Source organism: Numida meleagris, chromosome 4, assembly GCF_002078875.1.
Source record: "Numida meleagris isolate 19003 breed g44 Domestic line chromosome 4, NumMel1.0, whole genome shotgun sequence".
Taxonomy (NCBI): Eukaryota; Metazoa; Chordata; class Aves; order Galliformes; family Numididae; genus Numida; species Numida meleagris.
The window spans coordinates 94396422-94409487 of NC_034412.1; the positions used below are offsets into that span (position 1 = coordinate 94396422).

At 37.3% G+C, this 13066-nt stretch overlaps 1 protein-coding gene across 3 annotated transcripts in view; it reads right to left on the reverse strand.

Moving 5' to 3' along the window:
• Window positions 1-13066, reverse strand: part of CTNNA2 (catenin alpha 2) — a 457330-nt gene that overhangs the window by 356324 nt on the left and 87940 nt on the right. For all 3 annotated transcript variants that reach the window (XM_021395891.1, XM_021395885.1, XM_021395890.1), the window contains exon 3: window positions 3164-3359. In XM_021395891.1, the coding sequence (XP_021251566.1) occupies window positions 3164-3359 (196 nt within the window). The remainder of the gene's footprint in view (window positions 1-3163; window positions 3360-13066) is intronic.

Consider the following 13066-nt stretch of genomic DNA (forward strand, 5'->3'; position numbering starts at 1 on the left):
TGACAACATGTGAATGAATATTCATGCAGCAAATTATCCAGTGATGCAGTAACTGGATAATTTCACTTACACAGCTCTGAACTAAAGCCTGTTTTCACTATTTTGACTTTTTAGAGACTGTGGAACCAAACTGAACATGTTATGGAACTACTACAGGATAAACATACATACACAGTTAGGAGTTTTATACATATTCACTTTTTCATAAAACTGCATGAAGTTTTAAAAATATGTATTTAAAATCTCTTGCACCTATACTGTTGATCATCAGAATTTTGTACACATATCCAAATATAATTTATACTTTAAAATTCCAAGAATCTTAAAGATATACATTCTTTTCCTTCCTGCTCCTTCCAAACCAATATGGAAATTATTGTTAGAGTGTGTTTCTTTCACACCTATCAATGGAAAGCAATTCTGTCCAGGATAATTTCAACTGTATATAGTAGCATGTGAGTATAAAGCAATATAAGATGGGAAATGAGGGACCCCAGAGCCAGCTGTCGCTGCTGGAGACATTCTTAGGTTGATGGAGTAATTATCCAAGATGGAATTTTGCCAGAAAATCAACACACAATACTGTAACCCTGGCTTATTAATCCAGCTCTTTATGTCACTGAGCTAAATATATCATTCCATGTTGCATCAAAGCTGGTCCAGTCTATGCAGCTCCTGTGTGCTAACAGTAGTGTTTGGTGTCTCCTATTCTCTTAATTACAGACTTAGGTTTTATAGATCCAAAAATGCTGCCCCACTTTTCTGACACACAACGTTTCTAGGCTGAAATGTTGACAAAAGATGTCTGTATCAGTCTGCCCAATGCTATTGAAGCTCTCTATTCCTCTCTCTCTCCTACCTGCATCTCAAAAAAGAGTAAAAATGAATACAAGGTTTGTCTTGTTATCAATTCTGAAGTCAGGAATTCAAGAAGAAAACCAAAATTCTCCATAGCATTCCTCTTAGATTACTCAGGTTTTACAAAGCACAAATCTGCAAAAAAAATCACTCTACTGTTATATAGCTGTGATGACAAGGGAAGATACATAAGGAGCTCAGACACTGCTAATGAACATGGTATATAAGCCTGGATCAGAGAGCATGCAACACAGGAGGTTGATGATGATAAGACAGTATAAGGCTCCTTGAGAGAAGAGCAACACTGAGTAAGCATCACAACCACAAAGGGAAACAGCTACAGAGTCAGAGAGAAAACTGAAAGTGCTCTTTTAGAATGTGGCAATAAATAAATAATAATAATAAATAATGTAAGCAACAGGAAACTGAAGACACTGACAAAGGAAACAGAACATCAGGACAACTAAGTATTAGCATCAAAATCCCAAAGGAAAACAAACAAGCAAATGGAGAACACCAACATAATGCTGCATGTTAAGAGAACACAGCAAAGACTGGACTTGTTATGATCATAGAATCACAGAATGGCCTGGGTTGAAAAGGATCTCCAAGATCATCGAGTTTCAACCCCCCTGCTGAGTGCAGGGTTGCCAATCACTAGACCAGGCTGCCCAGAGCCACATCCAGTCTGGCCTTGAATGCCTCCAGGGATGGGGCATCCATAACCTCCTTGGGCAACCTGTTCCAGCGCATCACCACTCTCTGTGTGAAAAGACGATGTACTGGCAATTGAAAGGTAAAAAAAAAAAAAATGAAAACAACTGTATACAAAACAGAAAACCAGTAAAAACATATATAGGTATAGAGGATAGAAAGAAGTATTCTCAGGATAGAACAGATTGGAATAAACTCAGATCAAGGTTTACATATACAAGATTTTACCCCTGACCACTCATATTATCACTTGAGTTCAATTTTCAAGAACTGGAAAATAAATCAAACAAGTACCGGGAGCCTCACTGAACATCAGTGAGTAAGTTACACTAAAGTCCTTTAGACTCTTCAAAATCTCAGTTGGAAATCTGCCAGTCTTTTTCTAAATCCTAACAATGATGGTACTGGCAGATGGTATTTTTAGATTATAGGATTTAAAATGGAAAATACTGAGAGGAACTTAATTCTGCTGTAATAAAGATAATTACAATCAATGTCAATAATGGATTTTTTTTTCCTTATGGGCACAAATTGAAAACATATTTTTCCTCTCTACACATGTAAGTCTGAAAGCATCTGACATATGTTTTTACTATTTGAAAGAAAATTGTCAGATGAAACCCATAGCACCACGAATATCCACAGTATTTCTGAAATTTCAAAGCCTTGTGTGAAAGCAGTTTTATTATAATGCCAAATTAAATTTCAAAATTAAATTTTCCAGAACTGTGGTTAGCTCTGACAGTAAAGAAAGTGTATAAGGGTTGCTCTGAAAGTAATGTCTCCTATTGCCTCACTGTGTTCACATCCACTGTTTGGTCTCCATAAATGTTCAGGAAGAATCAATGAATGCCAATGCCTGAATGTCAATTTTTTCAACATAGAGGAAGTCATTACACACCTTTGTTTCAAACATACCATTCTGTCAGAGCCCCTCTGCTGCATCTGTCACACAGGAACTAAATGGAACAGAATACTGGTGGTAAGGTTCAACGTCTACTGCCATACCACCAACATCCACCTCTGATGCTGAGGGCCAGAAGAATATAGGAGGCATTACTTTTGGAGCTGCTTTTGCGTTATCTCATGACTGACTGATGCCCAACTAAACGATTTTTTGTAAAGTTGCATATCTTGAAACTTGCTGTTGTATTTATGCAGATTGAAAAGTAATGTTAGCATTTACCTTATTATCACCAACATCAAGAAGTGAAAAATTTAATATTTTATGCTAATGCACTTTCAGAATATGATAATCTTCATATATTTCAATGTATTCTTGAAAACACAAAATTCTTCTTTGCTATACTTAGTTGATAACTGTTAGATTGCTCAGAAATGTATGCACCATAATACTAATTCTACATGGTGAAACAGCTAAAAGAAAACTAAATACATATTACTCTTCAAAGTTAAAACATTTTTTATACCCATTGCCAGTAATGAAGGTTTAGTTATTTTAATATCTGTATATTCTATTATATATCTAGTGTAGTTTAAGACATAGTGGTTTTAACATTATCAGAGAGAGGTTTGTTTTGAAAAGATTCAAACATGGCTGTTACAGAATTCGTTAGTTTGTTTCACGCACCTTGTTTGCGTACATCCTCTACAGCAGCAACCAGTTCCTCCTTCAGATCCTGGCTCTCTTTCGCAATTTGATCTCCTTTTTCTAAAAAGTTTTGAGTAGCCTGCTCAACGGAGGCAGCCAACACATGGGCCTTCTTGGAGCGCCCTTTCTTTTTGCCAGATGGTCCCTTGTTGCTTGTGTTAACGAGCGTTGTTACCTTCGGGAAAGAAAAATAAGTTCTTGTAAGTTTGATCAATTTTTCAGTTCTAATGGCAAAATACATTGTTGTCTAATTCAGCGTTTCCAGTATTTTCCTTACTGTTGAAGTGACGTAATGGTCATTGTGTACTGAATAAATAAAATTTAAATTTTTAAATCTGAAAGATTGCAGCACGTGCCCCAAAAAAAGGTTTCTACTTTTAGATTAACTTAGTCTAGTCTAAGCAAATGAACAGTCAAGCAGTGAACCAGAGAAATAATGTGCATTTTTGTCACTGGTCTTCATTTTAAAAAAGGAATAAGCCATTAAAATGAAAACGTAACATAGGTCAGTAACTACTCAAAAAGCAATTGCTTCAAGAGATAAGTGCCATTGGTTATATTCAAGAAGTGACAAAAGCATTGTAGCTGTTTTCTAGACATTAACTATTCAGTGCAATGTTGCTTCCATATGTTTATAATAAATTAACGTAGACAACAGTGGATAGTAGAATAATTGTACTTACAATATTTAAAAAGAAATGCACACTGCTTTCATAATTTCTCCTATAGTGTCCTAAAAGAATTCCTTATTCACTTGTCCAGGAACTGACCAGAAACTTGAACCACACAGCTTAATAACAGTAATACACCGAACCACACAGCTTCATAGTAAGTCATAGCTTTTTGATGGACCAAAAAAATCTCCAGTGATAGAAATACAGAAACCTTAGAGTTGGATAACGGGATGTCTTTCTGCAAAACCCAAATACGAAATTGGATATCATCAGGTGTTAAATGCATGGAAAGGCAGCAATGGATCCATGATGCTCAGTGATCCCTTTCACCTTTGTCTGGATTTAAACCAAGGCAGTCTACCTATGTGGCTTAGCTATGTGCTAACCCAAAAATGTACAGTAAGAAAATAAAGAAATCTTTGCAATAGACAGACAATTCAAAGCAAAAAAAAAAAAAGGATCCTAAAAGCAGCATAAAAACTAGCTGCCATTCCTTTCCTATTATGAGAAGCATGACAATGTGGTGCAGTTGTGACCAAAGAGCCTTTTATCACAGTCTGTATATTAGGTTCTTTTCAACCATTCTGAAAAGGAGGAGACTAAGGAAGCAAAAAAATAAAAATGAAATAGAAAAGGTTGTCAGGGCTTGAAAACACCATACACACAGATATACAAGAAAAAACTTCCTGGCTACAGCAAGTTAAAATTCTGCTATCCTTTGGTTTATTCCACTATTTATATCTAGAAATGCTATTTGATTTCTCTCATAAAATTATTCCTCATTAAATTTTCTGAAGCTTCTTTCACAGTTGTTCATTAACTATTTAAGAATTTTAGTCTTTATGAACAAACACATATAATAATTCTGTAACCTAACTCAGGTTTACCAATGGAATGGATTTCTCCAGTAACATCATGCAGATGACTAAGAAAACCTTTCAGATGCAACAGGCAACAAAATTGATTACGCATCTACTGAACTTCTCATCAGAGACCTGAAGAGGAAGAGAATAATGCTGGAACTTGATCTTAATTATTTTAACTTATCGAATGAATTAGAGGTAGACTGCCAGAGCAGTTCAGACAATAAAGAAAAGATCTGAAATAAAGAAAAGTTGGTCAATAAAGTCATAAATGAAGTCAAATCAGACTACTTTATATAGATCTCTCGCTTAGGCAGATACAAAGGTCAACAACTAAAAGGAAAAAAAAAGAATAAAAATCAAATGCTTCAAATAGCAAAAAAACAAATAAGTTGTAGCTAGCAGAAGAATTGCTGAAGTCCTGCAAAGACAGAAGGAGCAGTTGAGTTGCACACCTCTTTCAGAACTCTGAAAATAAATAGTTTTCCATTAAAAATAGCCATAAAAATGTTACACAATTGTGCCATCTACAAGTCAGCTCTGTTCATGAACTCCTCAACTATAAATTGAGATTCTTTTCACCTAACCTCACCTGCGAAAGGGATACACGTGTATTTTAAGATCAAGTAGAAGTACTGAACTGCTGCAGTGCACTATGGGAAAAAGGACCATGCCTATTGTAGAATAAGATAAATTTTTGCCAAGAAATGTACACCATTCAAGTAGGCAGGAAACAAAAAACCAGACTGAGAACAAGCAAATAGCTATGACTGCTAAATTAAGTGAAATAAATTCTAAAAAAATATTCTACCATCATAAACTCAAAAATATTTTGATGGTATATATAAAATATGCATTACTATATATGCATGCACTCTTTAATAAATGTTTCTACATGTCGTATTTAGTAATAAAAAAAAGTTTTCAGTAGAAGTGACAAGCCATTTTACATATAGCCCTCAGATCACAACAATTCTCATCAAGCAGCTTCAAGTAAATGAGACAGAAAAGTACTTAGAAAAGTAAATATCCTGATTTAATTTACACAAACTGTACTGTGCAACAAAAGAGACTTTCAAACTGGTAAATACGGGGGAAGCCCTGTAAAAATATATGCAAAGCATTATAATCTTTAGAATGGAACATCTTAGCTTTGCTTGCTGTAACATGTCTTGTGTATTAGGACAGAGTAGAGAGAATGCATTGATTCCAGTCCCAACACGGTCACTCAGTTCTGCAGCTTGGTACACATCAAGTCTCCCTTCTCCACTTTAATTTCCTTTCTCAAATTCCAGATGTTCCAATTTGCTGGGAAAATTATTCAATATCACATCCACTTAAATGACCCTAAAAGAAAAAACTAATTACGTTGCTGAATCAAGGTCCCAAACTAATTTGATCAAAATAATACTTCATTTTGGAGACAAACTCATTTATTGCACTACAAGTAAGCATAAGAGGTTGGTTTCTTTAAGGAAAGAAAAAGAAAATGTACATTATACCCTGATTTACTTTAACACGTGCATCTTTTAGCTTCTTTTAATGAAAGCACGAATTGAAATCTCTACCACAAATAATAATCTGCAGATGTAAATATATATGTCTTTCAAAAAAAGTCCACATTGTGAATGTAATTGCAGCAAGTAGATAAATATATACAGTGATGCCCCCAACATGGTGGACTACTCCTAATGTACAGTTTCGAAAAGTAATTGGCATATCAGAACTAGATGATGAGAACATATGAGCTTAGCAAAACATCTAAAATCGCAATTTTCTGAGCATATACGAAAGACTCAGGGTGCTGAAGGGACACTCAAAGAAAACCTTAACAGCAGACACAGATCATATACGTTCTTTCCAAAATGTAAATATTTTCCAAAGGACATGATGACATTTCCCAGTTCTGTGTCATGAGCCAGAACTCTCTACTGTAACTGCTATTGCTGTGCATAGAAAACTGAGAACCTCATTCGATGAAGGTCATCTTCCTTGTGCACCAGCTCAGAGTCTGCCATGGACTTATGGGACTGCTACAGAAAAACTGTTATAGTAAGTATGTCTCATGCTCCTCTACACTTATTTTTAAATGACTTTTTAATCCATTTTAGGAATAGATTCCCTAATAAGGAAAAATAAATTATTCAAGTTCCCCAAAAACATTTTATAAACTTTCATAAAATGGCCTAACAAAAAAAAACAAAGGCAAGAAAAATTCTGGACCCTTCTGATGCCAGGAGATCTCCCACTTCCCATGAAAGCACAGTTGTCAATAAGAGTGTACTAACTGCAATGGTGGGGCTTCCTTTGTTCCAAATGAAACTGCACCATCACATGCAGAAACAGGGACTGAAAGGCAGCAAGTAGGGAGCAGAACTGTTCTCTGTAGTTGGGTGAGGACATGCACTTGGGAAAGGGAAATTCTGGATTCCAGTTTTTGCACTACAAGGCTGGGCTCTGCATCACACACCGCTGTGTGGAGGACATATGAGGAACAGCTGAGGAGACTGAGGGGAAGCCTCACGGGAACCTACAGCTTCTGCAAAAAGCGGTGCAGAGGAGCAGGCACTTATCTCCTCTCTCTGGCAACCAGCAATAGAACCCGAGGGAATGGCCTGGAGCTGTATCAGGGGAGAGTCAGGTTGGATATTGGGAAGTGGTTCTTCACTGAGAGTGGTGGGGCACTGTAATAGCTTTCCCAAGGAAGTGGTCATAACACCAAGCTTGCCAGAGTTCAAGCAGCGTCTGGACAATGCTCTCAGCCATACTGTGATGGACATTGGGTAGTCCTGTGTGGAGCCAGGAGCTGGACTTGATGATCCTTATGGGTCCCTTCAGACTCGGGATATTCTATGGTTCAGTCTTTAGAGAGAGAGAACCACCCACAAAAACACTGCTGTTTCACCCCACTGAGATACCTTTTATCAGCTTATTTGAAATGACATTAAATTTACCAGTTTGAAGTGCTAAGAAAGTAGCTCCCACCCGAATTAAAATTACCATTCAGAAAATTCAGAAACAGTGGGGGAGGAAGATTTGTATCAGTAAAAAAAATTTGTTCCTTTCCTCTTCTAACAAAGCCATACATCAGCCTATAACATATGTTGTAAAATAAAAAGGAAAACAAAAGAAATAACCTGTTATCCCATTAACACTGTGTTTGATTTTTTTCAGAAGCGTCTTCCCAGAAGATTTTTACTGCATTCTTTTAAACGCATTCATGGGGGAAAAAAGGAAAAAGAAAAAAGACCAGTTTCCTGGCAAAGCTTTAAAACTAACTGGTTTACTTTAAATAACTTATTCCACCCTTACTGGTACAAAATAAAGAATGTTGACTTCAGTTTATTTTATTAATTAATGCAGATCTCACAAAAAATCAGTACAATTATCAAATATCTCACTTGATAATTACCATAAGCTCATTGGAAATCCTATAATGATCCTGGCTTTGTGATCACACTAGGGAACCTTGTTCTTATTTTATTAAAGAAGCTTCACACAGTACTAGCATAGATCTCTGCTGGAGAAACAGAACTTCACTAATTAATAGTTCAGTCCCATCCTCAATTAAGTCTTCCTTACACAGCTCCAGCAGCACAAAAGAAAGGTGAGGATGTCTTTGATAAAAGTAGAAAACTGTATTAACATGGATTTCCCTACTGTCGAGGTCACGTGCGGGCAGGGATATCAGCAGTGAAAGGGGATGGAATCAGATCACATACTCATCACATTAATCCCTAGTCAGCAGCTCCACCTCATAGAAAAATATTCCTGACTGCGTGAATTAAACTGTCTTCCCTACAGATTCCTGAAATGAATGGGCCAGAAAGCTGAAGTGTTGCAATACCTTTCCGCAGTGTCAGAATGAACTGGATTAGTTAGTCAAAATTTTCACAGAATCATAGAACCATAAAATCTTTTGAGTTGGAAGTGACCTCTAAGGGTCATCCAATCCAACTCCCCTGCAATGAACATGGACACCTACAGCTCCATCAGGTGCTCACAGCCCCGTCCAGCCTGGCCTTGGGTGTCTGCAGGGACAGGGCATCCACCACCTTTCTGGGCAACCTGTGCCAGTGCTTCACTCAAAGCACTAAAATTTTCACTAAAAAAAAAAAAAAAAAATCTTTAAAATGCTCCGTAACTATGTTCCACAGTATGCATATATTGACACTTCTGGGGAAAATATTGCTCTGCACTTTTTCATTGTACTACTAGTCATTCCGGATTGTCATTGATCACACACTTTCTGAATAACAAGACCTTGTTATTTTTAAACATAGATTTTTAAATATTGAATACCCCCATCAGATAGGGTGGGATTTTCCAGAGGGTGAACAACATTTATCTGTTTGCTTGCTTGTGATAAAGAAGGCAAATGTAACATGGCTATGCAAATGTACATTATGTAAACAATTCAGGTCAGTCAGATGGATTCAGTGATCTCCCAAGTTCCCTTCCAACTGAATTAATCTAAAACAATTCACATAAATGGTTTGGTTACAACAGGTAGAATCAGTATCAGGGCCTCTCTAAAAGACTTCTAATGGTTTGTAAGAAATTGTGCTATTTGCCACTGCCCCTCCTGTTTTCAGTAAACATTACTTGCTCTTCCCAGCGGCATTTCTCTGAATAAGAACAGCTACAAGTTATTCCTCTCTTCTCATATACTCATATATCATCAAGCTTCTGGAAATACCCAATGACCTGAAAAAATACAGCCCTGACATTTTAGCGTAGGGACCCTTTTGCTTCTGGAGATAAGATGCACTCAAGTGGAAGGCAGCCTTATTACCTCAGTGGCTGTACTAATGGCATTTGTTTCATCCAGGAGAAAAATCACTACAGCCGTCTGAAAAAGCAACAATTTTATTTTCCAAATTGTACTGGAGTGTTGGGTTTCAGTGTTTTGTTTTTTTTTGGACAGGAGGATGAAACTGAGACTTTTCAAAATACTCTGTGAGAGAAAATGACTAAAGCACTGCACTGAAGTGTTGTCATGGGCTAAAGCACTCTGAGAAGATCAAAATCAAAGAGTGAACTCATCTGAACACTGCTCATGACCTTCACACTGACCACCCAGAACTGGAGTAAAGCCATAGGGGACTGTTGGCTTTATATATCCCAAACCCTGCATGCTGCAAACTTGCTTTATGATATGGCTCACAGCAGTAGCTCATTAGGTAATACTACTCCAACCATGAGATATTACTGAGCAAAATGCAGTATAAAATACCTTAAACAAATGACATCTTCTCCATGTACGTGCAAAACAGAGGAGTGGCAAACTTGGGGTTTTTTTCCTAGCTATGCTTAATCTCCTGTGCTGCTTAAAACTTTGCTTTTTTCCTTGCAACACCAATATCATTTTGAAGACACATTTTGAAACATGACTCAATCTTTAATATAACTCCTTTTTTAATAATATCTTCAAAGTTCTCTATCAACTTAATTTGCCACTGCCCTTAGTCTATAAATCAAACTCTTTTTTTCCAACAGCTTCCATAATTAACTCTTGTAATTATCTCTGCACAATTAGCACCAGATGTCTACCTAATTCATAAAACTGACATTCTTTTTCTGTTAAAAAACAGATATTTGAATTTTCATCCAGCAATGTAACTATCCACACTAACCCAGCCTTTTTGTACTCCTTCCAGTTCCCTTCAGCGTTTGCAAACACCTGCTGTTTAGAAGAACTAATAAATAAGCAGACTACTTGCTCTAATGTATAAATTATTAGTGAGGATGTTAAAAAAAATGCCAGTGACATACCTACCTTACGGATGCCAAGTACATAGATAACTCAAGGCACGCTGATTAGAGCCAGTTTATTTTCACCCAGTCTAGCCTGAGAACAGATAGCTGCTCTGATTCGCTTACACAAATTCTTGGACAAATTTGCATATTTCTGTTCTGTACCTTAAGGATGCAATTCAGAGATAGCAACTCTGTTACTGTTCATTTATATTCTTCTTATCAGCGTTCACACCAGTGGAAGAGGCTTATATCCTAGCTCATGTGAATGAATATTGTATAAGGCACTTGTAAAGTTCTTCAGTAAGCATTTTAAAGTTCTTCTGTAAGTATTAATTCTCTGCGGAATTGCCTATTACTTGTTCTGTTAACAAAAAGAAGCAACAACAAAAACAACACCCCATCCATTTTCCTCCTACAAACCTCCCAGCCAAGTTGCCCTTACCGTGACCTCAAAAAAAAAAATCCCTAAAGACATAGGAACTGCTGTTCAGTTCCTACCACTGTACAAAATCTGACAAGAGGAGAGCCAGTTTGTGTCATTTATAGCAGTGCTGCTCTATGATGTGGACACACCAACCGGTGCCTTTACCGAGACCAAGACCATCTCATAAACGTGACAGGTCAGGTGGTGACACTGATTACAAGGCACTACGTATGTGCCGTTGTGATTGCAGAATCTCTCTTATGGATTAAAAAAAAAAAAAACCTTTTCCTACATAGAGATTTCTAGTATCTCATTAGGAATTTCTGTGCCAAGCTAGAAATGCTTAATTAAGTGATCTACAATTACTTCCAGGTTACTATCAACCTGAGAAAACAGTCTTCAACAAAACTATTGGCTACATTTGACTCCTAAAATATTGTTTCAATGTCTTCAGTGCAAACAAAACTGACAAAAGTTGAGTATTAAGACAATCCTTTGCATTTCTAACACTGTATGGCTTTTAATCACCTAAAATCACTCTCAGAAAGGGCTTGCTCCCAGTCAAATGCAACTGCCAAAGACAATATGACATACACAGATTCCCCTTATTATTTTTTTACAGAATCTGTCATATCTCACAGACTACTTGATATATGTAATCTATAACCTAATATTAGATCATCTATCCATCTCCACAAAACATTAAGCACCTAAGACAGTTTTCAATTAAAATAAACTACTCAGAAGCCCCATACTACCTTACTATAAAGCATTCAAGGTATTTGACATGGACATGCTTAAGAAGCGCTGCTTATACCATGTACTTCTTAGTTTTTCATGTTTCGTGTAAGTAATCTGCATCATTTCAAGTTTGGTACACACAGGTAAGGAAGGCTGAAATAAAATTTTTTCAGCAGCTGTTCTCTGGACTGCATCTTCTCTTTGCCTTAAGTGGTCACTCTGTAAAAAAAGCAGCAGTATTCCTAGCAGCATGCCCCAAAACCTCACTTTAAACTTTCCCTTAACTCCTGTAATAGTCATGAGGTTAGAGTCGCATTTGCTCATACTCATCACCTCTCTAGCTCAATGATTTGTGACTTCTTCCCCTCCCATAACATCAGGCATTTTGCAAAGACTACCTCCCCTTGCTTAGAGACCTGGCTACAAAGTGGTGGTACAGCACTAACCTAGGGGGGTCAGAAATGTGGGTTTGAGGTACCTCAGAGTCAGGAGAACTGAACCAAGGCAGGTAGCAACAGGATGAGGGGAAATGGCTTTAAACTGGAAGAGGGTAGATTCAGACTAGATATCAGGAAGAAGTTCTTTACTGTGAGGGTGGTGAGACACTGGAACAGGTTGCCCAGCGAGGTTGTGGATACTTCCTCCCTGGAAGCATTCAAGGCGAGTCTGGATGGGGCTTTGAGCAGCCTGGTCTAGAGAGAGGTGTCCCTGCCTATAGCAGGGAGGTTGGATCATCTTAAAGGTCCCTTCCAACCCAAACTATTTCATGATTCTATGATAAAAGATAGGAGATTCAGATTAGACATTAGGAAGAAATTCTTTACTCAGTTGGGGTGAGGCATTGGCAGAGCCTGCCCAGAGAACTTGTGGATGCCCCATCCCTGGAGGTGTTCAAGGCCAGGTTAGACAGGACCCTGTGCAGTCTGATCTGGTGGTTGACAGCTCTGCCTATGGCATGGTGTTGGAATTAGATGATCTTTAAGGTCTTTTCTAACCTAAGTCATTCTATGATTATTAGGCAAGAGAAAATCAACAAACAAGTTTCCAGTAGTAATCAGTATTAACTAATCAGAAATGAAGCCACTTTATCTTAAGTATTGGGTAGTGGATCATCGAAACCTCAAAAATCAAGACAGACAAAATGCACATATCTATTGCTGAACTAGAACCAAATGTTAGTATATTTTTCCTCACCTCCAAACACCAAATCATTTGAGAACTGTACAGAAAAAGAAAAGTATTTAAAACCTTAAAACCTACTTCATGTTGAACTACCGCCCTTTAGGTATCGGTCTTTATTTCCCGGTTCTTTAGAAGAATAGAGAATACATTCAAATGGTGACTGACTCATTCAAGGAAAATGTTTCATTTAACCACATGAGGGCACACCACACTACAGTAAACAGTAGCATATGCAACT